This window comes from Rhyacophila brunnea, unplaced genomic scaffold (genome assembly GCF_057557595.1).
Source record: "Rhyacophila brunnea isolate RB1 unplaced genomic scaffold, BYU_Rbru_1.0 scaffold_22, whole genome shotgun sequence".
NCBI lineage: Eukaryota > Metazoa > Arthropoda > Insecta > Trichoptera > Rhyacophilidae > Rhyacophila > Rhyacophila brunnea.
The window spans coordinates 14,968,280-14,995,363 of record NW_028232882.1 but is presented as its reverse complement, the minus strand read 5'-3'; the positions used below and the strand labels follow the sequence as shown (position 1 = coordinate 14,995,363).

The 27,084-nt window shown below is 34.4% G+C and overlaps 2 protein-coding genes across 2 annotated transcripts; one reads left to right on the top strand and one right to left on the bottom strand.

Annotated features, from left to right (window-relative positions):
- Positions 1–7,437: 7,437 nt before the first annotated feature.
- On the bottom strand, positions 7,438–14,713 carry Elp6 (Elongator complex protein 6). The gene is made up of 2 exons (XM_085950039.1): positions 14,575–14,713; positions 7,438–9,855 (listed from the first exon to the last, which is right to left on the bottom strand). The coding sequence occupies exon 2, from the start codon at positions 9,849–9,851 to the stop codon at positions 9,078–9,080; it is 774 nt and encodes a 257-aa protein (XP_085806165.1). The 5' UTR covers positions 9,852–9,855; positions 14,575–14,713; the 3' UTR covers positions 7,438–9,077.
- Positions 14,714–14,834: 121 nt separating this feature from the next.
- Dic1 (Dicarboxylate carrier 1) lies at positions 14,835–24,090 on the top strand. Its single transcript, XM_085950038.1, has 6 exons — positions 14,835–14,969; positions 15,938–16,142; positions 17,410–17,522; positions 19,734–19,876; positions 21,368–21,575; positions 22,376–24,090. Exons 2-6 carry the CDS (start codon positions 15,974–15,976, stop codon positions 22,625–22,627), a joined length of 885 nt encoding a protein of 294 aa, XP_085806164.1. The 5' UTR covers positions 14,835–14,969; positions 15,938–15,973; the 3' UTR covers positions 22,628–24,090.
- Positions 24,091–27,084: the final 2,994 nt, after the last annotated feature.

The window sequence follows — 27,084 nt, the reverse complement described above, 5'->3', positions numbered from 1 at the left end:
GCATACTTTGTAGATGAGATTTTTTACCACGACGACGGGATGGGACTGAGTGACCCCACCCCGGTCATCGAAAAATAGACGCCATAGTTTTCTTAATTTGTACATAGGTGTAACGTGAAATTGGGCGTATTTAATTAAATTAATTACTTTAATACCGTGTAATCATCATTCTGTCATTACATAATTTACAATCATTGCTTTATTTATTTGTATAATAATAATAAATATCTCTATACAATTGTGACGTTTCGATGGATAAAATAAATTTAATAGTTCATTTAATCATGTAATTAAGTAGGTATATTATGACAACGATATAAATATCGGACGTGTATTTTTGACATGATGACTATGTGGGGATGGTCCCTACGAATCCTTAAGGTAGAGCCACCCCTGCGCTATCTCATAATATTACGAAAACATATATTATATACTGACAGATTCTACGTGAAAATGAATATTTAATAAATAATATTATAATTGAGATCTGGGTCACAGGAATCCGATGTCAGCCACAAATATCTAAAATTATGTCATTAAACCATACATAATTAATTTAGATATTTTATGGATAGAAGAATATTTATTATCCATTATGGTTTGGTTAGTTTAGTTGCTGTTAGTAGTTAGTGCTGGTTAGTTTAATACTTTGGACGCGAAAGACGAACACGGCGCGTAATGACCAGGCGGCCGATCGATGTAATTAACGTGCATTTTAAAGAGGGCAATTAAAATCTCATTATCTATTCAGCAGCGAATGCGTTAACTAACCAGCACCATCTGTAAATTGTATTTTTAGTTCAATGAAAACAAATATGTAAGACTGACAAAGTTTAATGTGCACTACTTATATCGAATCTTAACAGCCTACTTCCACCCCTAGCCAGTGGCATACGCCGACCGTTTCAAATATGAAGCATGTTTGATTTCTACCAGAACTAAAACTTCATATTTTAATGTAGCTTCTATCTGTGAAAGGACTGACCCTGACAATAATATTATTGTATACGCACCGAAATACACTGAACCATCGTTATTTAGTGTTTATATTACATATTACGGCCCACGATGGCCAAGCGGGGACCATATCAGCCTATAATGTCGTGGGTCTCAGGTTCTAATCCTGGGTCTGGCAAAAAAAACACATGTTATTTTTAAATGTGTGTTTGAAACCAATGACATTAATATGGACGAAGCATCTGAAAAAAAAAATGACACTTTTTTGTCAGGTCTGCCGAATGGCATAATCTGTTCTAACGCCATTACAATAAAGGTGATATTACTATAAATTCCGGATGCTTTTTGTCGGGTCTGCCAAATGATTTGGTTCAAACAGATTCGCTCAATTGAACATTGACACTAGAAACACTATTCTAGCGCCATTACAATAAAGGTGATATTGCTATAAATTCTCAATGCGTGATATCGCATAATGGAAATTGCGTGGTGTCTACCTATACATGTGCGAATGTCGCTATGCGCGAATTCACTTGCTAGCTACTGTATTGAGTGCGTTGTCCATTAATAATGTCATTGGTTTGGACATAATAGGTTGTGTAAGTGGTAAATCCATTTCTCATAAATAAAAATCTGTTAATACAACCTCCACTCTATGTAGGCCCATTCGTCCATATGATCTTAGGATCGGACATGGTATTAAAGGATTTCTTTATTTTATTGTTAAATCTCAATATAAGGCTTCTATTTTGAAAACTTGTTTAAGACTTTAGTATATAAATAAATCTAATGAAAAAAAAAGATTTTTATTGTCTCCCTATGTCCTTACATCATCACAAACATATGACTGGATCCACCCATTGCTATATTAACCCCTTTGCATAGTTATTTGTATTTCACTTAGTTCTAAGCTTTTTGCTGCCTGTTTATTAAAGCCTATCTCTCTGGAAACTAAAGAATTTTGACTATGAACAGAAGGATCCTTATACATTATTTCTATTATGACATTTAAAAGTATTTAGCAAGTGTGTCAATCATGGTTATGTTGGTAAACTCTAGAAATATTGACATCGCTCAGTTGCCATTCTGATTTCCTTATTCACACAATATGGCAGCCATTTTGTAAGTTCATTTTGGTCACTTGAGTCCAGTTATAATTAGTTTTACACAAATTCAATAGTTTTTTTCAACTAAGTAATAATACCAAAGTGTAAGAGTACTGACTCCTTATCTACTCATCATGACGGATTGTCTTTTTATTCACACTGCAAATTGGAGAATAAATGTCAATAGTAGTGAGAAGTTATCTGCAAATTAATATCTAATGGTAAGTGTTAGAGCCGAGCCACACAGGGCGACTCTGGTCTCGGGACCAGTCGCGCGACTGGCCTCTTCGGGCGACTTGCCGGCGACCAGAGAGGCAGCCAATAATAATAATGAATGTACACGCAAGTATGCAAAAATACGTTCTATCCGCGGCGTGGCTGCCGGCGGCGACCAAGTGTGGCAGCGCTCAATACATAGTTATATGTTTTCATACATCGCTACCGATCGCCCGACCAGAGAGACTGGGAGACCAGACCGAGCGCACGAACGAGATTTTACTGGTCTCCCGACTTTATTGCATGCGCGACTACTGGGCGACCAGGTGTGGCATGCATCGGTCTGGTCTCGAGACCAGAGTCGCCCGGTGTGGCTCGGCTCTTAACCAGTTCAGAAGTGGTCCTTTTTTTGCTTAAAATTCATATATTTAGGCTCTATAAAAGGAGGTTTTCAACATTATCTAATTTAATTTAAGATTAAGATTTAAGATAATAATTTAAGATAAAAACCTTATCTATTTACATTAAAACTTACATATTATCTTTTCCTTGTTTTGATATTTATTATAGCTCAATATCAGTGGCGCACCCAGGATTTAATATTGGGGGGGGCCCAAGGAGGATAATGTAAATTAGTCCCATAGGATCTTTTTCTTCTTCACACCCTAATTTCTCGTTTATCGCCCTTTTGTCTATTGCACTCGGTGTACCTATACCATGGTCCCCACATCCTGAAACGGGCCCTCAGGATAGGATATTTGGCGGGCCCCCTACCTACCGCGAACATTAAAGGCAGTGTGAAACACTACATTAACGTTTTTCAAATTGTGTTTTAGTTCAAATTAAGGGTACTCATACAGTGAAATATTGGCGATTTTTAATACATTTACTTTAATAATGGAGCAATCGAGTATCGACACATAATAATCAAAAAATATATTGCACAATTACATAATTGAACATGTTCATGGTTATGAAGTATAATAGCGCCGCAGGCGACTTTTTTATTATTAAAGCTAATGCATGATGTGTGTTTATCTCACTTATCTGGTCAACCCGACACGCCGGGCCCCCAGGCTAGAGCCCTGTCAGCCATTACCTACACCACTCCGGAATTCGGATGGACACCGAGAATTTTTTCACAGTTCCATTAGGGATTGGGTGTCTAAAATCATTCTGATAATTTTGGGGGGTGTCAGGGCCCCTTGGCCCCCCCTGGGTGCGCCACTGACAACGAGAGGGGCGGAAAAAGTAGGACCAGTCGTTGTGAATGTATCGGCTTTCTACTTTAGTCGCAAATGTCCACACTCAGAGTTCCCTGATAGAGTATATGCTTCATAACTTTGCACTCCAGCTCTAGGATGAAAATGATTTAACATATTCTAAAAACTTTTTTTTACATGTATTGTTTGTGTATTTATTTATTAGTAAATAATATATTAAGTATATTAATACAAGTAAATATCATTTGATCTAATTTTATGCGAGGTAATTACGCAAAGAGGCTTATCAGTATAGTAAAGAGTGCAAAAAAGTGCAAAGTTATAAAACGTTTACTCTGGCAACCCTTCGATATGCAGTATTAACTAAATTAGCCGTACAATTTTAGAATATTAATGGAAGGGGTTGCATTATTTTATTCTGCTTTAGGGCGGCACTTTACCTAAAGACGTCACTGTGTCTATGTGCTTGGTCAAACGGAATCTTTGATGGAATCTACTATTGTTATTGAATATATATACAATTATAGTTACAGTGATTACAGTGAATTACAGTTGATTACAGATTACCCAGGATTTATTATTGGGGGGGGGGGGGGCGAAGGAGGAGAATGGAAATTAGTCCCATAGGCTCCTTTTCTTCTTCATATAATTATTTTTAAATAATTTCACAATACACGGCGATATATTTGTACAGTTTCTCCTAGTTTTTATTAAATTGGAGGCATAGTGGCGGTAACCGTTGAGCGTGTCATCAGCGACTGGTGGATTGGAAGTGAACAGCGACCATGCTGGACATGTGTACCTAGTATGCTGAAACATTGCTTAAATAATATCGGCTGTGCTACCCGCTTGGTCTAGAGCAGTGTTTCCCAAAGTGTGGTACGCATACCCCCTGGGGTACGGGAAGAGTTTGGTGGGGGTACGTGCTGCACCGGGTTATGGCTACGCCTGGTGCAACAAGCATTAATACAACATCCATGCTAGGTTTATCGCATGCGGAAGAAGAGCAATTGTTGGAATTACTAGCTTCAGACGGATTCTTGCAAAATAAATATAAGGAGTGTACTTAAACATCATTTAGGTTGCAAATGCAACATGTGTATCCAGTTTTAACAGAGAAATTCCTGAAATACATTGCCTTTTTAAACTTCATATCTATGTGAAGTTGCTTTTTCAGCATTTGTAGACATTAAGTTAAAAAAAGGAACAGCCTTTGGGTGTGGAACCGCATCTCAGATTAAAATTAATAACCAGGGAACCAAATTATGATGATCTGTCGTTTCAACATAAATAATTTCATCCTTCTCATGGTTTATAATGAATGTTATTTTTTTATAATATAACTTTGATTTATATTTTATTATGAATGAATTTAATTTTTCGTTTATTATTATTTTGTTTATGTACTACAAAAGGAATATATTTTGATTGTTATTAAAGTACTTATATGCATTTTTCTTTGACGAGGAGTACTCAGTGTTACGAAAATTATAGAAGGGGTACACAGATGTCGAAAGTTTGGGGAACACTGGTCTAGAGAGCTACAATATTTATGCCGAATTCCACCGAAAAAAATGTTCTTTTGATTTACACCACCACCGTAGTGGGTGTAGTCGTTCTTTTCGCCGAATGTTTATCGCAGATTTTTGGTTTTTTAATATTGAGGTTTCAACATATTAATTGAAAATGGACAAAAAAGTATTATTGCTTTTAAATTATACACAACCTACTCAATACAACACAGCCTAATATCTCGTTTATCGGTCTTTTGTCTATTGCACTCGGTGTACCTACACCATGGCCCCCACATCCTGAAACGGGCCCTCAGGCTAGGGCAGTGGTCGGCAAACTGCGGCTCTTTGGCCCCTTGAGCGCGGCTCTGCCGCAGATGCTCTCTGCCATATTTGATATGGCTACAAAGAAGAAGCAAAGAAAATGGAAGAGGATAACCGTAAATGTAATGTTGAATAGACCGAGACTTTGCGTTTATTCAAAACTTAAATGGCTTACCAACCTTTATTTATGTGTCGGGAAAAATTAGCGCATTCAAATTTAGAGAGATACTACAACTAAAAACTCGTAATTTTGCGCTAAATATTCTGTCGATTATGCAAGGAAGAAAGCAGCTGAGGAGAAGAGTCAAGAAAAATAAAGTTCTGTATTTAATTAGGTACTGAATAACATCTTTCAACAATGTTAATATTGCAAGTTTTGTGATTAGTAAAAAGATTTCCAAGAGAGGAAATCAAGAGTAAATTGAGAAATCGATTTATTGATGAGAACCTGGAATCGTGCTTAAAATTAAATCAACAACATACGAACCTGACTTACCCAAACTTTACAAGGAGATGCAAGGCCATTATTTACATTGAGTTTGTCAGTCATTGTCATGATTCAATTTTATGGATACCTGACTTACAATTTAATTTGTATTAATAAATAAGATCATTATTACGTATGATATTCAGTTTTATTCAGTGTACCTACCTATAATTTAATTATGACTTAAAACTTTAACTAAAGTTTATTAAGTAAATTAGCAGTGTACCTACTTACTACCTACGCATATAATTTCAGTTTAAGAAATTTGGCTCTCAAAAGAAATCTCAATCGTTGTACTGTTGATATTTGGCTCTATTGACTAATGAGTTTGCCGACCACTGGGCTAGGATATTTGACGGGCCCCCTATCCACCGCTTAGATTAAAGACAGTGTAAAACACTACATTAACGTTTTTTAAATTGTGTTTTACTTCAAATTGAGGGTACTTATACAATGAATTATTGGCGATTTTCAATACATCTACTTTAATAATGGAGCTGTCGAGTATCGACACATAATAATCTGAAAATATATTGGACAATTATATAATTTAAAATGTTGTGATGATGTGTGTTTATCTCACTTATCTGGTCAACCCGACACGCCGGCCCCCCACAGCCCGGGCCCCCAGGCTAGAGCCCTGTCAACCCTCCCCAGCCATCACCTATACCACTCCAGAATTCGGGTGGACACCGAGAATTTCATTAGGGAACGGGTTTCTAAAAAAACCTGACATCAGTGTTTCGAAATTTTTGTGTTAGAAATTAAAATCTAAGAAATTTTACTAAAAAGGGTTCTGGAGAATTACAAATCATTTTTTGCCATGTTGTTTGTCTAAGCCCAAGGTATAGTTTATTGGCTTTCGATTTCAATGTGTAAAATCATTCTGATGATTTTCATATTTTGGGGGGGGCCAAGGCCCCCTGGCCCCCCCCCTGGGTGCGCTACTGCTCAATATAGAGAATTCTCAAAATATTGAATTTAAAAAAGTGCAACTTCAAATCTTTTTGTTAATACAACAAGTGTTATAGCTACAGCATATCTGTGCTACATGCTGGAGCCACTTTATGGAAGACCGGCCCCCGTAAAATTGGCATGGGGCAGAGCCCCATTAATTATAGTATGCATCCCTTGCATACACTGTAAAAATGGCAATCCTAAATTCACACTGTCATATCCTTGTTATATGAGCCTCACTGTCTCCTGCATCAAGCCATTGAATCATATCCCTGAAGATGAACAAATGTCATCAACCAATCTACTGACTCATCAATTTCAGAGCAATTTTCTTTTCTGTGGTTGATTTGTCACCTAGACTACTTTCCATGTGTATGATTATAAGGAAAATGTACAATAAAAAAATGAATTTTTCCAAAAAAAATCCTAAAAATATATTATATTCTGGATGTTTTATTGCTTTTCCAATTATCCGGACTATCTTCATTTCCAATCAGTTCAGATAATCGAGGTTTTACCGTGCTTTATTAGTATAACCGTACTGGAAGCACTAGGTATAGGTATAGAACAGGGGGGGGCAAACTTTTTGGATGGAGGGCCAGATTCAACAATTCAAAATGAGCGGCGGGCCGCAAGTAAAATACCATTTTTAGATATACACTATTTATTATCACGAAAAATAAACATTACAAAAAAATTAATGAGAAGAATGAAACTGTTGTACATTTTTTTTAAATTCAGGTCTTAATTTTGTAGTTGATATTCTCAAAACTGCTTCTAAATGGGCATCGGAGATATTTGATCGTAAAGAATTTTTATTGAGGTTCATGATCGAAAATGTTTGTTCACATATATTATAGGTTGATCCAAAAATAACGAACATTTTTCTTGCATAATCTTTAAGTTGGTCGAATTTGTCTGAATTAAGGGCATTGTAAAATTTGGAGATTTCTTCACGACGCGTCGCGATGATGCAATTTTCTTAAATCAGTGTCACACTGCAGATCAATAATCTCAAGTTGTAGCTCTGTCGGTATACTATCAATATGTATTGATCTACACACAATATCTACATCCAGAGCGAGATTACAATCCGAAATTTCTTTCCATTCATTCCCAATCGATGTTCAACGCAGAAAATAATGGTTACATAATGTGAGACGAGACGCAAGGAAGACGTACTGAGATAATACATTTACGAAACAACAAATTCTTCAAATTTTAATCTATTGTCAATATTTTTTAAAAAATTATAAAAAAATTATTCGTAATCAGAAGTACAATTAATGATGGCGGGCCGCAAAAAAATACTCGGCGGGCCGCAGTTTGCCCCCCCCTGGTATAGAATGAAATTCAGTTTTTTTTCAATAAAATGGTTTATTTTTTTTGATTTGTGAAAAAATATAGATAAGTAGTAAATACATAAAACACAAATAGCATACATGAAAATGAAAAAAAATAGCAAATGAAAAGTTCACATGAGAATCAGAGGCCATCCATAGAATCCATCTGTTCATGAAAATATATTTTCACCAAGTTTGTAATTGTGTGGTATAAACGGACACAATCAGATGCTTATAATAATACTTTGTGAAAATATATTTCCATGAACAGAAATCATAAGTTTAGTATGGCACCCGGTTCTAAACCGCATACGGTTTCAGTCTACGGATGGCCTCTTACTTGATTACATTAATTTAGTGTAAAATATAGTTTTGTAGCTTGAGATGTTGATTTATATGGTTTCAAAAATATTCAACTTTTTCTATATTCATGATATTAAGAAATTTATGACTCTATTTTTTAAATACTCTCTGGTAACAATTTGGTGAGACAAGATTTAAAAAAAGAATATGTAGTATATAGATTGATAAGACAGTTTTTTGTTTTTCCTGTAAAAGCGCGTTGACACGGTCCAAGTACGATCCAAGTACACTTGGACCGAGAGCCATCCAAGTGCACTCGTATGAGACATCTTACTCATCCAAGTTAGCTTGGATAGGAATAATTAGTATGAAGCTGTCACTTGGATGGCACTCGGTCCAAGTGTACTTGGACCGTGTCAACACGTCTTAAAAAAAGATGGTAAATGTGCCGCAGAAGTGGACATGAGATTTTACAACTTTATTTTTAGACCAATTTAGACAATTACCAAAAAGATATTTATTCCATATCTATGACAGAACGTGTCAATTTGCGTTCACTTGTGTGTAACGTTCGCCCCTTTTTGTAAATGTTTTTATATTCCCCGCACTGATTCAATAGAAATATGACATACGTGTCCGTAGAAATCAAATCATGTTCCTGGAGCAAAAACCTTAATCCCTCTATCAAACAATTTAAAGTGATAACTGTCTAACTTGGTCCACTGATTTGATTCAACTGCGCAATCACTGTAAGTACTCGGCCTTGTGATTTTCATGGAGCCGGAAACATCTTTACTCCTTCCAGTTTTCAGCCCGGACATTTCACAGATAACATCGGCCATGTGCGATATGAGACCCGCCATCATAAAGCTAGGATCGTCTTCCGTGATCACATGAACTCCACAGACGAGACTGCACTCTTTATTATCAATAATTAAACTCCTACAATGCTGTATAAACATATTCAAATCGTTGATCGATACTCCAATATTGAAAAAATGTGTCAAGTCATCGATAAGTATACAAACAGACTTATATTTTTCAAGCAAATTTAAAACGGTCTCTTTCACCAATTCAAACAGCCTAAATATTGCATTTTTATCTGATATTAAATCAATTACCGATGTTTCGTTTGTGTTGTCAAAAGACTCTACTATAAGATTCAAACAATCTACGTTTTTAACAGAACCTGTTTCTTTTAAATGGTTTAAATTATATCCCATTTTTAGGCCGACGTTGTGATAGTGTATGAAAGGATTGTGAAGAGTTATAAGGCAAACGGCTCCGTTGTCTTTTATCTGCTTCGCTATTAGACAACTGTGTACAAAGTTAGATTCGCATCCTGATAACTCTTTGACTAGAAGTAATTTCCCATTCATATTCTCCTTGTCCAACTCCAGGGCTGATAATACTTCAGTCGCCATTATTCTGAAAAATAAAGGAGAATCATATGAATACGTGTATTAATTAAGGCGCTAAGTGCCTCAAGCAAGTCAAAAAAATAGAGCAAAATATTTAAACCTGTCGACGTTGTAAGTCCGTTGGCCTGTTTTATTTATAATGGTGTAAATAGCACTACAGTGTTCAACCTCATTCAATATAAAATGGCTGACGATGGTGTGTTGACACTTGCGAGTTCTTAATACCTAAAATTATAGAAGCTGCCGTGATTGCTTCACACTGTAAAACCACATTTTTCAAAAGGTCTGCTTCATGAAATTTTACTGCAATGACTCGGTATTTTGTAACTACAGGCAATACTACTTTTTGGTACTTAGAGCCTTAATTAATACACGTATTCATATGTTAATGATAAATAATATACCAAATCGTGTATTCCGCTTAGTAAAAAATTTCTGTTTGTTCAATTACTATATTCTTAAACCTTATAGCCCATTTACACAGACGTGGATTTACTGCTGACAGTACGTAATATCGTGGCCATAACAAGAAAATGCACGTGTAAACACGTATTATCGTGCAAGTTGCAAGCATGAATTAAAAAAGTTCAGCAGTTTTTGAATTTTCATGTGATAGTTGGATCTTTTAGGATACCTGCACCTGCGCAGTAAAACGATAGTGGCAAACCTGCCGGAAAAAATATGAACTAAGCCGCGCAGAACATTTTGACATTAACCAATTTTCACAACCTATCAAATAGCACCATACAATGACAACACCGCGTCTCGCTTACGCTTGAAGAATGAGATTGGTGAGACAGTCAGCACTTTTGCATGTAAACAGTTATAATCGTGATAGTGTGATTTACATACTATTGGTGCCAGTAAATCCATGCACGTGTACAGGCGCTATTATGTATTAATTATTCATTGAATAAAAAATAGTTTGACTAAAAACAATTAGAATATGTTCAGAGTAAAATTTGGACAGACCCATCACTAAACTTTGTCAAACATATTATGTATTTATTTTCATTGAATTAAGAATACAAAATTGCAGATGGTGCTGGTTAGTTTTTAAAATACAATTAAACCCTGCCTAAACCATAAGACACAAAAAAAATACATATTGCAAAATCAAATAATTTAATTATGCCGCTACACACAGCCTAAGAATGCAACAAAAAAAAAACAACTTGAATAAACACAATGGTACAAGCCTCGGTATGAAATAAGTAAGTAACCTATGATCAGAAAACATGTGAGCATTATTTAGATGGCATGTTATTACCGATCTAAAAATATTCAACATGTGTATTCTTTCACTTAGCAATAGCAGCCGAACAGGCATTAAACATTGTTGTCTACAGTGTGCTCTGAAAATGCATTTTAAATATTATATCCATTACGATTCTTATAAAGAAAAGATCTCTAAAATGTTTGTAACAACATTACTTAAAAACATACGAGGATTGCAGGTGCGCCCAGTAAAAACACTATATACCAACAAGTAAAATGTTCAGGAAATGCAAATGTGATTTCTATATCTATTTTTATAAACAAAACTAGGTTTATAGTTGACATAGAAGTTAAAATTTACAAGTCATTCGTCAATAACGGTTGATTCTGTTAATCAAAATTAAAATATGACAGTAATTAACTTGAATGCTCGTATTGGAATCTATTATTATCAATAATTATAATTTAATAAGTAGAAACGTCTCAAGACATATTTCACAGATAATGCTCATACAACTATTAAAAGGTAAAAAACAGCACAAGTGACTGTTTACGGCGTTTCACATAATTTTATTTACTCTTCCTGTCCGTCAAGTCTACACATTGACTCTACTGGAAAGCTAACAATAGTCACTTGAGTGGTTGGTTATGCCTTTAACAACCTGAATTATAATCACAATTTGATCAATTTGTATGATTGTCTTATTACTTTATGTTCACATTGATTGTAAGGTATAATAGTGAGATAATTTTCAGAGTAAGAGAAATTAAACGCAGTGTAAAACAAACTGCATTATTGCGTAAACAAAATCTTGGCAATGAAAATGACATTTTTATCAGCACCAATTTATTTATTCTGGGCTTATAATGTGACGTTAGAGACTAACATTTAAAACATGAGCCATTATACAAAAAACTATGGAACTGCTACAAGTATTCGCGTAAAAATTATTTTAGTTGCTAAACTTCAATTCTCGAGACATCTTCAGTCTCATATTGAAGCAGTGAGAGTTCCACAACTATGAGGTGAGTGTGATGTACATATTATATCGATGGATTAGTGCACAGATATCATAATATGTCTAATTTTAACCAATGTTTAATTATATACAAAATGCTTGTTTGCCGTAAAAACATTATAGGTATATCTAAATACAGTAATTATGAAGATAGTATTCTCTTATTGAAATACACTATAACTGTAACTAATTCTCCTTTAAATTCGATTTTCTCAAAACATACATACAGCAAAAACTACTAAACATTATAGCGCCTGTACACATGCATGGATTTACTGGCACCAATAGTGTGTATTTTAAACTATCGCGATAGGTGTTTACACGTAAAAGAGCCGACTGTCTCGCTAATCTCTTAATCCTCAAGCGTAAGCAAGACGTGATGTTGTCATTGCATGGTGCTATTTGATCGGTAAACATCGAAAATATTTTGTGCGGTGTAGTTCATTTTTTTTGGCAGGTTTGCCACTGTCGTTCTACTGCACAGGCGCAGATATCTCACAAATTTCAACTGTCGCATAAAAATTCATAAGCTTCTGAACTTTTTCGATCCATGCAATCTTACAACTCGCACCAATCCATGCACGTGTAAACAGGGTCGTCAAACCAATATATTGTCTGGAACCGACATTAAACATGCACAGGTAAAGCCATATATTTTTGAAACTACCCCGTGCGTTGGACAAGTGATTAAGTGTCCGCTTATGAAGTTGTGGGTCTCGGTTTCGTATCCTGCGAATAGCAAATTCACATATTGTTTTCAATGTTCGTTCTGACCCTATAGGTTGAGCTAGTGACTAAATCCACTTCTCAAAAAAATAACAATTGTTAAGAAACCTCTTTGTGAGACGATCAAAATATGATACTGACAATGATTGCGATTTTCTTAAATTAGTACGTATCGATGCATTGTCCGGAGTCGACATTAGAAGTGGAGAGGAAAACAATTTGAGGCAAATTACCAAGGGCCTCAACAAAACAGAGGTCTTTTTCAAGAATGGTTGACTATTCACTCAACCCATTGGGTCCTTTGCTCTGGATCAATGAACATGCAAGTTTTGCCAGACGCTGGATTCAAACCTGCACCCATGGCTTTATAAGCGAGTGGTCTACCACTACTGTACTGTGGGATATATACAATATAATAGCAGTTAATTAATCAACTCTAGCAATATAGTTAATGCTCTAGTAGCGTTTGAGAAGCATAATGGAATGTAATTATGAATACGTTGCGTGAAGTTTATTTTATGTCAATACTTGTAACATTGGATTGAATCTAATAATTAATTTAAACTAATTCAATGTTTACAACTATATACCTCGTTAAAATGCTAAATACTAATGACTACAGTACAAAACACAATCACTGAGTGAGTTAGTTATAATGTTTTTTCCATTTTCCATAATTATTCGTAATTTAAATGTTTTAATAATTATAAATAACATTAAAGTGTTTGTTTTTATATATTATGTGTCTTTCCATTACATATCGACAATAAAAAAATATATAACAACTAGTTAAATCTACACCTCTGACACCCACTCTGGCCCTACAGTAATTTGTCGGCTTATGATATTGTGGGTCCCGAATTTGAATCTTGTTTCAAATTCAATGTTCTTTTTCAATGTGTATTTTTGAACCCAATAGGTTAAGCAAGTGGCTAACATCTATTTCTTGTAAACATAAAATCTGTTAATACAACCTTCACACTAATAGACTGATACTTACATCATTTGCGAACATACTGATAATGGCACGAACGCATTACCATTTAGATATAGAGAGTGAATCACTATCTCTATATCAACGTTTCTATTTCTATCTCAGTGTGACAGCATGTGACGTGATGGTAATGTGTTCAGGTCATAAGGGGTACCAGGACATAGTCCAGGTGTGCTTTACATTACAAATACCACAAGCAAAAAGAAGATTTTCTTTAACATCTTTGTTCCGAAGTATTCAACTGTCCTGCGCTTGGTGATAACAATATTTACGATGTATAGATAATAAATGATGAAAATAATGCATGACTACCTAATATCCATTTATCAAACATCTGTCAATATTTAAATGTTTATTAAGCAGTTTGTGGTAACCTTGTAGGCCACTGTGTTAATAGTTAAACATCGTTTCATTGCAAAGATTTTTATACATTTCTTACGCTACCTGGGACAAATTTAATGTGTATATTGCACGCTCCGTCTTACGTTTCGAGTTAAAAAGCTAAATAAAGTAAGGTCGTTTAAAATAACGAATGTCGCCCGCCACACGATCGGATCAATTGCGAAAATATCTAAATTCTAACTCACAACACATTGATTCCACCGCATAGATAAGAGACGTCTAATAAACCTACGTAAAATTTGATATCAATTACAATTTTTGCCGAGTGATAACCCGGAATAACGATTTGAAGGTTAAACAATCAACGATCATCAGGCGACATTGATAAGTTCAATATCGTGCGGATATTATTTCACATTTTAGTTACCTCGTATCGCATGCTGTCTCCAGGGATAAATTCCGTAAGTATTTTCACAGTCCAAACGTATTATTTTGTTTATAATTTATTAATCGAAGGGACATCTGTCATTTTCCGGTTTGACACAAGTCATATCCACGTGACCTTCGTTCGGCGCTCTTGTTCTTATGTCAGAATTTGACATTTTAAAAAAGAACCAAAAGTCATCGACCGTGCACCGCCTACTATACCTTGTTCAATTTTTGTAGTTTTTAGAAATATTCGAAAGATTTGAATGACACAGTTTATAAAATTAAAATCGTTTTCGTATTAAAGTGTGGTTCTTAAATGATGACTGCGGTTTATGCTAATAATCATTCGATAACTTCTAAATAAGTCGATAATTTACTACTCAACATCGTCCTGTAAGTTGAATCCCAGTGTTTTGTGAGTGTTGTACAAAATTAACTTCGAAGGTCTTTGCTTATTTTTAAGAATTGAGTCGCTTCTGCATTTTTATTGTGTGTCGATAATTGCATGTGGTCGTTAAAAAGTATTTGTATTAGCTATTAGAACCTGTAAAAAGGGTAGTCATCTTACATAGAGTTAATAAAAATTGTTTATCACTTCTCTCACGATTCTGTGGTAAAAGAAAACACCACGGAAAGTCTCATTTATGGCTATTAAATTGACATAATATTTATTATACTGACATTAAATAACATTCGGTAGGTATTTATTATTCTGTATACCTGTTTAAGTATACCTAATCTTAGTACTTATGTACCTACCTAATTATTTCATAGGTATTTATGGCACAATTTTAATGTGATATGAAATCAAAAGAATCATTTTTCGAACTCTTCACAAGTAGGTATATTTAAACAATATGGTACCCAACAGCTATGCATCTATCTACTCTTTTATTTATTTTGTCACTAGGTACTTATTATCTGGTATAAAGCTGCGCTGTCACGATACAAGTACATTTGGACCGAGCGCCATCCAAGCGTACTCGTACGGGGACATCTTCATACAAATTACTCCTATCCAAGCTACTTGGACCGCGTCCTACTCATCCAAGCTAGCTTGGATAGGAATAATTAGTATGAAGTCCAAGTCAACTTGGATCGTGTCAACGCGGCTTAATTTACCTGAAAACCATTTCATGCTATTCGGGAGTATCATCATTACAGACTGCTGAAGGTCTCGGTTGCCTTCAGAAAATATTCTCGTTGAGTAATATTTATTTAATATTATGGAAAACAATCTAGAATTTACCTGTGTAATCTTGTGATATTATAAAATAGTATTTTTCATACTTACAATCAAAACATTGTAAAACCATAACGCTCAAACAAAAAGTATTGCATGTCTGATTTATTCTTTTCAGAATTTCAGCTCAACCACTTTCACAAGTTAATCAAAGATGACGGTAGACGCAACCCGGATATCTCGATGGTACTTTGGTGGGGTGGCGTCAGCCGGAGCCGCTTGCTGCACCCATCCTCTGGATCTACTCAAGGTCCAACTGCAAACGCAGCAAGGAACCAAAGTCCCCCTCGCTACCTTAACAATGAACATTGTCAGGACACAAGGTTGGCAAACCTTCTCTCTTTTCTACATTCATTCTATTTTCAAAAATATCTAGTTAAATCTCACACTTTTTATTCCTATATGTTATTTGCATTGCTCCAATGTGTTTTGGGATCCAGATCATGTACATGAGTCGAGCAAATAGCTATCAACCGTTGTCCATGACTTGAGAGCTTGGAATGAAAATAGTAATTTACCAACCTTCTACATATTTCCAAGCCGCATATTATTATTACCTACATGAGTAAAATAATAGTATTCTACGTGATTCTGTTATGAATTGACATGTTCATCGCTTTAAACAAAGCATAGTATTTTTGTTTCTCAAACAATCATTACTGTGACATGAACATTGTATTGTTGGTACAATAAATACCAAGGTTAAAAGGAGAAAGGCTGAATATTATAATGTAATGCGCATCTTAAAATCAGCCAACTCCAATAAAATTATGTTTATTGAATTTTTTAAATCTCATTTTTTAACATTTCTTTAATTATCTTTAAAATTATTATAAGAATCAAAAGCCAGCAGTGGAATAGTGGCTAGGCATTTGTCTCTAAACCTGCGGGCCGCAGATTCAAATCGCACGTATGGAAAAATCACATACTACAATCTACAGCAAGGGCGCAATAAGTTGGGCTAATAGATAACATAAAATTGTTATAAAAAATGTCTGTTATGATAACTTCCACAGCCTAGAGGGCGGGGTACAAACACATTGAAGTGAAAATTATTGTAGTTTTCATTTTTTTACTTTCATCACAGAAACTTTAATGCTCTCATTACATGAATCACCATTTGACCCATTTGAGAAATGACACATTAATGGTGTGGAAAGATTGGGAACACGCCGTGCATGTGGAATTTCATCATTTACCATTTTCTATTGTGTATTATGAAACAGAAACATACTAGTAACACCGTGATTAAACAGCGATGAGTTTGAAATAAATATGTGAAAGTCTAGAATTGTATTCTTCCGAGGGGATGGCCTGGGCTTCCATGGCCACCCTCTTTGATTTACCTATACAACAAGCTGACATTTTTTGATTTATGTATAAACTTTAACACTAGCAACACAAAGTGTGTTATAAACCGATCACAACAAGCGTCAAGACGATCCAATTGGTGCCTGAATTGTTGGTTGTAATAGCGCTATACGTTTGATAATTGCTCAACGTGAGTAGCATGAGTCGGCAAGTCATTTTGTGTAATTTAACCATTTAAAATAAACAGTTTATTTACTCTGTAATTTTATATTCTTCTAGGAGTCCTTGCGTTGTACAATGGAATATCAGCATCGCTTTTACGACAGTTGACATATTCAATGGTGCGGTTTGGAATCTACGATGTCACGAAACAGAAACTTTCAGCTAAAAATGTAAATACAATTTCAATTATTTCTATCGTAATGGTTTTTTTCAAAAACATTATTCAATCCAAATTAAAACTGACCGTAATACAATAAAGCATTCCATCAATATCATTATCAAGAATGTAATGAGTAGGTCTCCAACAACTATTTTAATCTATCTAAAGTGGCTGCTTTCTAATTCTGGACATCAAATCATCGATAGCTCCATCTAGACAGCAAATTTTTCCCCGTCTCTTCCTTTGTGCTGTTTTGGATGATCGATATTACTTCTCTCTTTGCTGGATCATTGATATTCATACCAGTAGGTAGAGGCTTAAAATACATTAATAGACCGAATTTTGTATTAGTTTGGTCATTGACCAAATAATAAATTATTATAGTACCATTATGTAATTTTTACATAAAAAAACACGCTTTTAATCTGTTTTATCTCTAGATAAATGGATAATGTTTCATGTAACCAATTAACCACTAATGAGTGAGTATGGCCGCATACAGAGTAATAGACACAATAATTAGTAGTAATCGTAAATAATTTGACAGACAGTGACAGACCATCACGTTATATTAATTGAAACCTGAATGATTTATATTCAATACATATTATCATTTTGTAAGGTTACCAAAAGAAAAACATTATCAGAACATAAAAATACTTCCACGGTATGGGGCCATTTATAGAAATAAGATGGTGAATATAATCAATTTTAAAAACTTACCAACAAAGCTCAAAGATGGGGAATAATATCGTCATGTCAAAGATGTTATGCAACAGTAAATACTTATAAATATAATTAACTATTTCTTTTATTCAACGAATAATTCACAAGATTTAAGAATGTACCATTCTGATTATTGAACATACATAATTTTGAAAAACACTTTCTGAGAAAATATATTATAACCAATAGAAAAAATCTTTTTGAAAAAAGCAAGCCACCCCGGCAGGGAATCGAACCCTGCATCTCCTGGGCTTACGCCCTGTCCGTCGCATTTACCTCTACGCTACGCAGTGACATACTAATTGCGGCAAATTTTAACTATTGGCCTTTTTAATACCTACTCATCAGCGTTCTTCTAAATCAAGCTAATTTGGTAATCGGTTTTTGTTTTATTAAATCAAAGTAGATACCTATTACTTCAATTACTAACCAACGTCATGGATTTCTCCAATATTTTTTATGATGTAACTTACTTGAACTTGCTAATAATTTATAATTAACTATTTCTTTTATTCAACGAATAATTTTTGCGATTTTTGCGAATAACGATTGACAAAGTAGCTTGATTTAGAAGAACCCTGATGAGTAGGTATTAAAAAGGCCAATAGTTAAAATTTGTCGCAATTAGTATGTCACTGCGTAGCATAGATGTAAATGCGACGGACGGGGCGTAAACCCAGGAGATGCAGGGTTCGATTCCCTGCCGGGGTGGCTTACTTTTTTCAAAAAGATTTTTTCTATTGGTTATAATATAATTTCTCAGAAAGTGTTTTTCAAAATTATGTATGTACTTATAAATATACCTGACACTGCGGGAGAATTGGTAGTTCCCTAGTTTGCCGTGTAGCCATGATATAATAATTAAATTTGCCACAAACCATTTGTCATTGCAGGTTCACTTGCGGCAAGTGTCACACTTATGCTCTAAAATTATTTTTTCAGGGCTACAGTACACTAAGATAAAAATGCCTCACGTTGGTGTAATGTTCCAAATCTGACCCTCGCCCGATTTTGGCCACATGAATGTTTTTAATTAACATCATCATCAGCCGGGATCGATCCGTTGCTGGATGAAGGCCTCCCCTAGCTCTCTCCACTCTTCTCAGTCCCTAGTTCTTTACTGCCACATATATCCACCGAACTTTTTGACCTCGACTATCTAGCGGGTTTTAGTGGGCATCCCTGTGGGTGTTTAGTGCCCCTTAGGTACCATTGTATGATGGCATTTGTCCAGCGGTTGTCCACTCGCCAAGCAACATGTCCAGCCCCATAACATTTCATTTGCTTAACGACCTCTATCACATTGCATAAATTTAATTTTAACTAACATAGAATTATAGAAACTTATTACACTCACCTTGCCTCATTCTTATAGCCCACAGTGATTTTACGATAGGTACTAATTCTGACCCATGCACTAAAAAAGGTTGCCCCTACAATAGTTTTCAAGAAATTCACAAATTTAAGTTAATTTCATGTTTTCTTTTTATTATAGGGTGGAGCTCCACTGTCTGTCCAGACATCTGTGATGTTGGCAGCCATGGGCGGGGCGGCGGGAGGTTTTGTCGGCACGCCTGCAGACTTGGTCAACGTCAGAATGCAAAACGATTCAAAATTGCCTGCAGCGCAGAGAAGAAAGTAATTTATTATCTGTACTATGTTTATTTTGATCAATCTAGAAAAGATTCGGAATTTGGTATTTCTAGGTACTGTGCATCAGAGTTAGATAATTTTTTTCAGACCACCACGCCCTGATAGGGCATATTATAGTATTTCATCCTCTCCCCTTTAAAATTGACCAAATATGGTACATTTAATTTGAATATAAGTTCTATTTAAATATCATACAAATTGTCATTGGACCTGGCTCGGCCACAAGCTGCAGATGCCAAAAGAGAACCTCAACCTGGCTTGCCTGTCCTTTAAGTCAACCGGATTCCGGCGTCCTGGAAGGCCGCTAAATACTATATATAGGGTGTATACGGCGGAGCTACAGGATGCTGGTAAGACCTGGAATGATGCAAGAAGACTGGCTAGCAACATGGATTCTTGGAGGCGCCTCGTGTTGTCCATGGTTACATGTAAATTGTACGTAAAACATTTCACCATAGCACAGTTTGCCGTGAGCTTTCTATCGGAAAGAGATGACCATATACTATACAGTCTCCAATTTTATTAGATTCAATATGAACATTAATTCAATTTTCATAGCTGACTGGCAAAATTCATGAATGAAAACCTAACCTAACCTAACAAATAATCCAGTATATCGGCTATTTTCAAACATTTTTTTGCTGCTGCCTTCCTGCAAACCGACAAGAACCATGTTTTATTTAGACATGAATTATATGTTAGTACTGTACGACCCAAAGAGGTTGGACGGTCTTTAGTATATTAAAGACCGTCCAAAAACCATATATTTCCGATACAACATTTCACGGTGAAGCGTGATACAGCGAACTGCATAAGTACAAATTTCCGGACACGGGTGTCCATATGCTCCAACTAAGGGGCAGATACGGCCGAAGAAAAAGAAAATTAAATATTAAATTACTTACAATATAAATCGTGCATTTTTTATCAAATTTATTATCAAATTATCTATAATGTGTTTTCCATTTATTCAGAGTGCAGCTTACCAGATAATTACTAATTAATTACCACATTTAAATATCATGTTAATTATATCTAATGGCCAACTAATGCAAACGCGCCAGTCGCGTTGTCAGCACTAAATGAGTAGCCAATCAAGAATTTAATGTTTTTTACAATTAACTTTAAACATTCTTTATTAAGGCACGATATAATAATACATAATCTTTACACGATATAAGAATATATTCCTCCGACGCCATCACAAAACAAATTGACGTGCTCACACCTCAACTATCGCTCTCCGATTGGCGACGAGTATGAAATATTTACTTTTTCTAACATTAGAAACAGAAAATATTTTTTTCGCAGTCCTAAATAATATTTTTTTGCGATTATCTTAAAGTGGTGGAATATGGAGGTTACCGACTTTGAAACTAACAGACTCGTATATTATTTATGTTTCATTTAATAAGTGCATACTTAGTTTGAGTAACAATGAAATTTACTGAATGTATTATATTTCCCTCGTTACAGTTATCGCCATGCAATAGACGGTTTATACAGGGTGTTCCGGGAGGAAGGTATAACAAGACTGTGGTCAGGTGCTTCCATGGCGGTCGGTCGAGCTGTTTTGATGACGGTCGGCCAACTGTCCTGCTATGATCAAATCAAAAGTTTCCTTATCAGTACACCATACTTCGATGACAATGTCGCTCTCCATGTTTGCTCCAGCCTTATGGCTGTAAGTATAATGTTAAATTGTTACTACACTAAATTATTCAATATTCGGGTGAAATTATTCATACATGAAATGAACAGGGTTTCAATAGTTTTTACAATCAACCAAAAGAGGATGATGATGGAGGGGAAGCAGAAGAAATTATCAATTAGATTAGTAACCAGTGGCGAAAGGTGGAGATAACTGTTATAATCCAATTGTTGTTTTTATTTAATAAAACGCAATTTTTTTTTTTGTAGTACTTATTCCACTTTTAATTAATATATTAGGACCGGTTTCGTCCGCCTCAGTAGGACATTTTGGGACAAGAAAATAAAAGTTATAATCCAACATAAATAGGTAGTACACACTAAATATTGGTCAGTCATACGTATTTGTTCTCATTGGACTAAGACTACAAATTGCAGATATTATTAATTTGTTTTTAAAATTTAATTAAACCCTGTGTAAACGAGCCAAAATTTTTCATTGCCAAATGTTTATGCCCTAAAACAGGGGTTCCCAACCTTTTTGAACTCTAGAGCACATTCTAAAATATCGCTAGGGTGGCGGGCACCACATATTTTTAATCGACAAACTCCTTCCGTAACTTCTCATTTTCCCATAATTTTGTTTTAAACTTTAGGGCCTAAAGTTTAAAACAACACCCAAAAAACTGAATGTACACACTTTTTACAATTCCTATGGGGGGATATGGTGCGAATCACCAAAATCTATGCCGCGATCAATGCCATGCATTGGGCATAAGTGGAATATAACATATTATCATTATGTAACTCTTTAAATCATAATTTATTATTCAGGGCGCAATCGCAACTACTCTCACTCAGCCGTTGGACGTATTGAAGACCCGAGCGATGAACGCAGGGACAAGCGAAGCAGTCAGCATTCGAACCCTTATTCTCAACACAGCCAGGGAGGGGCCTCTAAGTTTCTTCAAAGGTTACATTCCGGCATTCGTGAGGCTGGCACCGCACACCATACTCACCTTTGTCTTCCTGGAACAACTACGTCTTAACTTTGGCTATTTTAAACCGGCCAAAAACGAAGATTAGTACGCTTACCTTAGTAAAACATTGAAGTGTGTTTTAACACTACTGCTAAAACTTAAATATCCATAATCAGGATGTAACTAAAAAATGGAATCATATACAGAAATTTTTGGGGTAGTGGGGAATAAAAAAGGGGTTTAAGGCACAAACCCCACAGAAGACTACGGGACTATAGTGCGATTAAAGTGACCGCTCAACCAAACACAATGTGATCTAAATACTACAGAACCCACTATGTGGGACGGACAAAATGGGCACTTTTTAGGTCTAGAATTTCCGCATGATCTGTTTTCACATAGAAATGTAAAAAAAATATGCCGACAATCTACTTTATTAGATACTGAAAGGCAAACATTTCACTACTTTGCTTCTAAGATGAGTGACCAGTTGCAAATTCCATACGTCATCCCGCCCGCCGCCTTCTGTTGGATTTCTGCCTTAGAAATTTATGATATCATGACTTATATATTATTATGGAAACTTTTGATGAAACGGCAGTTGGCTAATATTATGTTTTATTATGATAACTCATTTTGCTAACTATCAATCCTGGATATAATTTAGTCAATAGTTTAAAAAGCTTATTTGACAAGCAAATCCAGTTCAGTAGCCATATTTTGGCAGTTGTCTTTGTTGTTATCGTAGAATTTATCACGTGTACAATATTGCCATACAAATAAAGAGAGATCTTTACATAGGTATATTGCGCAGGTGATCATTTTAACAATAAACATTACTGCTAGAATACAGCCACATAAAAATTAAAACATGTGAAAGTGAACTCATAAAAGTTGCGTATTTTTTATTATTTTACTATCTCTATCAGTTGTCTAGTACAATCTGGATAATCGTGTTTATAATCTTATTTCATGCAACGAGTAACAGTCTGCGAATTGAAAGATATTTTAAAATCATTCACAAATAATTCTGAATCAAATGTGACTTGCTTTTATAGGTTATGAATAATGTTTACTATTTATTTGAGATATTATGTAAACGTGTGGTTTTAAACCGTTTGGTTGGTGAATTATTAATAAGCTCATACAACTATTTCCATAGATAATTTATTATAACTGTAATCATGATAGTGAATGGGGACAGCGATTTGTCAGGCTTTGTTATTAAAATACTCTGCCTATATTAGATTGTAATTTTGATAGGCAAATAAAGATACAATCCTAACAATTCTTGCAATGACTAAAATAATTTTGCATCAAATCTTCCACTGGACATCCACGAATTTTTAAAAGGCGGCAAGACGATGGCCAATGCCACAACCGCTCAACTAAAATGCAATGTGGTCTAATACTGTAGAGCCCACTCAGTGTGGCAGGGCGGAAAGAGCACGCAGGTCAGGCATGTTTAAACGTCAACACCCCTTTTACCACTCACATGTCATCTGACTCTGTGAATCGAATCTTTATGCTAATATATTAACATGGGCACACATACCACACCTTGCCACGCTGCCTCCTTTGAACTTTCTCACTTATAGACAAGAGTGTTATGGAATTCCTGTTGAGAAACGAATTTTGTTAATATTAGTTTTAAATCGAACATTCTTCCAACTGTTTCTGTCTTCGGAATTAATACTCCATTTTGGGTATACATCTTATAACTCCTGTCAAAATCCTTCATTCGAAAATTCAGAATTATAAATTGCAATCATTGTGGTTAGTCATTTAATATGCGTTGGCAATTCCCATCTTTATCATGATTACAGTGTTTATTCAATGATTCTTATTGACAAATTTTTATACAGATATAATATTTTTTTATAATAATATATTATATTACTAACTGAAGTATGCGTCTTTACACACGATCGCTTCGTTGATAATCATGTTTTCGAATATTTATTAAAATCATTGCTTAACCTAGACAACATACAATATGTCAAAATGAAAATAATTGTGACAGCCTATAGTAAAAGTCAAATAAAAGAACACCAAATTAAAATCAAAACTAAAATATTCAAAATTAGAAGTAAAAAACAAACAAACATACTTTATATTAATTTTTTTATATATTATATTTAACCTTTTATCCAATTATTATGCCCATAAAACATTTCGAAAGTTTAATCGGCATTATTTCTGTAAAACAGGTTATAGAAATTTACATGATTATTTGTAATATATTCAAACTAATGTGATTCTTTCGATTCTTGTGATGTTTGGTATCAACCAGATTCATTAAAACTGTTTTTTATTTATTCTTGAACAGCGAAGCTGATATATTAATAATTAATTGCTTTATTAATGTTTAATACCATATATTACGTGGCAGTATATTTGCCAAAATGGTTATAAAAATGTTATCCAACTACTAGGGACGAAGACTACCTCTTGAAGAAAGGTAAACAATTCTTATTGGCTATCCAAAATGAATAGTGAATAATTCGACAGTAAAATTCTACTTCCTTCCTACTAATGATGACTATTTTTTTTGTTAATTGCCTCTACAATTCTGTATGAATATTGGCCGCCTCCCGAGAAGGTATTTAACAACTTTCTTTTACAAGTAATGGTTGTTAGCCTTTTTCACTAGGTATCACAAAGCAGTCGATTAAGATCGTAGAAAGGTAATCATACAGATGTCGCTACAAATAAATCAATTTGTGACAGATGTTCACAGTGGTCAAATGTAAAAGAAGGTGAACGTTAAATAATTGTTTACTGTCGAGTCTTCGTTACTGCTTACTACTTAAAAGGATATTTTAAATGTCCTTTTTGGAATACATAATATACTCTCGTGATATTTAAAGTTGATGAATACAATATATCAAAAAAACTCACATTATTATAATGAATTGTTATATTTGCTGAACAAATTGTTATGATGCATAGATAATTTTCGTATAATTAAGGTTCTACATATTATGTACTTTATATGATACCTATGTATAATCAATTGTATACTACATCATGGCTAGTAAACAAATACACGTATATATTCATATTACATATTGATAATGTATAATCATGAAATGAAGAATATCTATATAATATTATGTATACAGAAATACTATATTTTTTAAATCGGTGTAACTCATATATTTAGCACTAATTCTTTTAATGACATCTATAGGTAACTTTTACTTAGTAATTCTTTCCAAATTGAAGTATTATAACCGTAACAGCTATGTAGGCATAAATTTAATTATTTTTGATAGATTATTTATTCCAACCACCAAACAATTCCACCAAATTAAAGTTACCTAAATAATTAATTCAGCCAAAAGTTCAACAAACCTCATTATTTTTTTAAATAGTACATAATTCTCCAGTGGGTTTATTAAATACACAAGGCGGTGATCGACGGTAATTTATCATATTTATGTATTGAAGCAGTTAATTGTTACAATAAGTTAACTGTCAAAAAGTGCTATGTTTTGACAGTTTAGACGGCTAACTTATTGTAACAATTATAATACCTCAACACATAAATATGTTGAAGTACCGTCGATAGCCGCCTTGTGTATAGAATCGACCCACTGGTATAGTTTAACTTATTAAATTTAAATAAAACTAAACATAATATCATTAAAACACTACTACATTGTGCACTTGCGCCCACCGTATATCAAAGGCAAGAACTCTCGCCTCTTGTACGAGTCACAGGTTCAAATTTCACCCATGGGTTAAATTTGTATGTCGTTTTTTTTCAATCAATTTCTTTGGATCCAATATAATATAAATCCAATGGGTTGAGCGAATGACTAAAAACAAAAGAATCTATTAAAATACTTTCATGCTATGAAGGTCGATATTCTCCTTCTTGGAGTTTAAATCTGTTGTACTTAAGATGGCAAAACATGATAGGTATGTCTGTTTTATTGACAAATTGAGTTATGCATACTTTCAGACTCGTCTCAGTGAGATCTAAAAGATATCAAAATATGGTATGTCTAGATCTTATAGTTTGGGAGAAATAAGCTGTGTCAATATATTGTGATATTTCTATTGTTTGAATTCCTTTCAAAGTTTAAAATTGCTCTCCTGAACAATTTAAAAAAACAGACATATCGTGTTTTGTCATCTTACTACAGAAATAATCATTTACCTACATTTCAGTAAATAGTAATTAACCTATGAAACTGTTTTATACCATAAAATGGATGGATTTACATAATTTTTATAAAAAAAAAACATTTATTTACACATTTGAATAATGTTTCCTAATTCATAATTATTATTTTTTTAATATTTATAGAGAATATGCGTTTGCCTAGATGTTGAAGGAAACCTTCTATAAAGATGGAGCCTTGACATTATGAAAGTGAAGCAAATAAAAAGACCCTTAGTCTACTAATTTCCATACAAACCGTGCAGGGTTAGAAAAGCATTCATTGTCTATTAGATAGACAATACAAACTGATAGTTGCTTCGGCGATTTTAGATAGAATAGTACAGAAGACTCCATCCGGCCGAAGAAGGATTTCTTTAACATCTTTGGTG

Excerpts from the sequence above, each read along its gene's own strand:
- Elp6 (XM_085950039.1), bottom strand. The coding sequence starts at position 9,851 with ATGGCGACTGAAGTATTATCAGCCCTGGAGTTGGACAAGGAGAATATG.
- Dic1 (XM_085950038.1), top strand. The coding sequence starts at position 15,974 with ATGACGGTAGACGCAACCCGGATATCTCGATGGTACTTTGGTGGGGTG. Across the intron at positions 16,143-17,409 it reads GAACATTGTCAGGACACAAG|GAGTCCTTGCGTTGTACAAT; the intron begins GTTGGCAAACCT and ends ATATTCTTCTAG. Across the intron at positions 19,877-21,367 it reads CCTGCAGCGCAGAGAAGAAA|TTATCGCCATGCAATAGACG; the intron begins GTAATTTATTAT and ends CCCTCGTTACAG.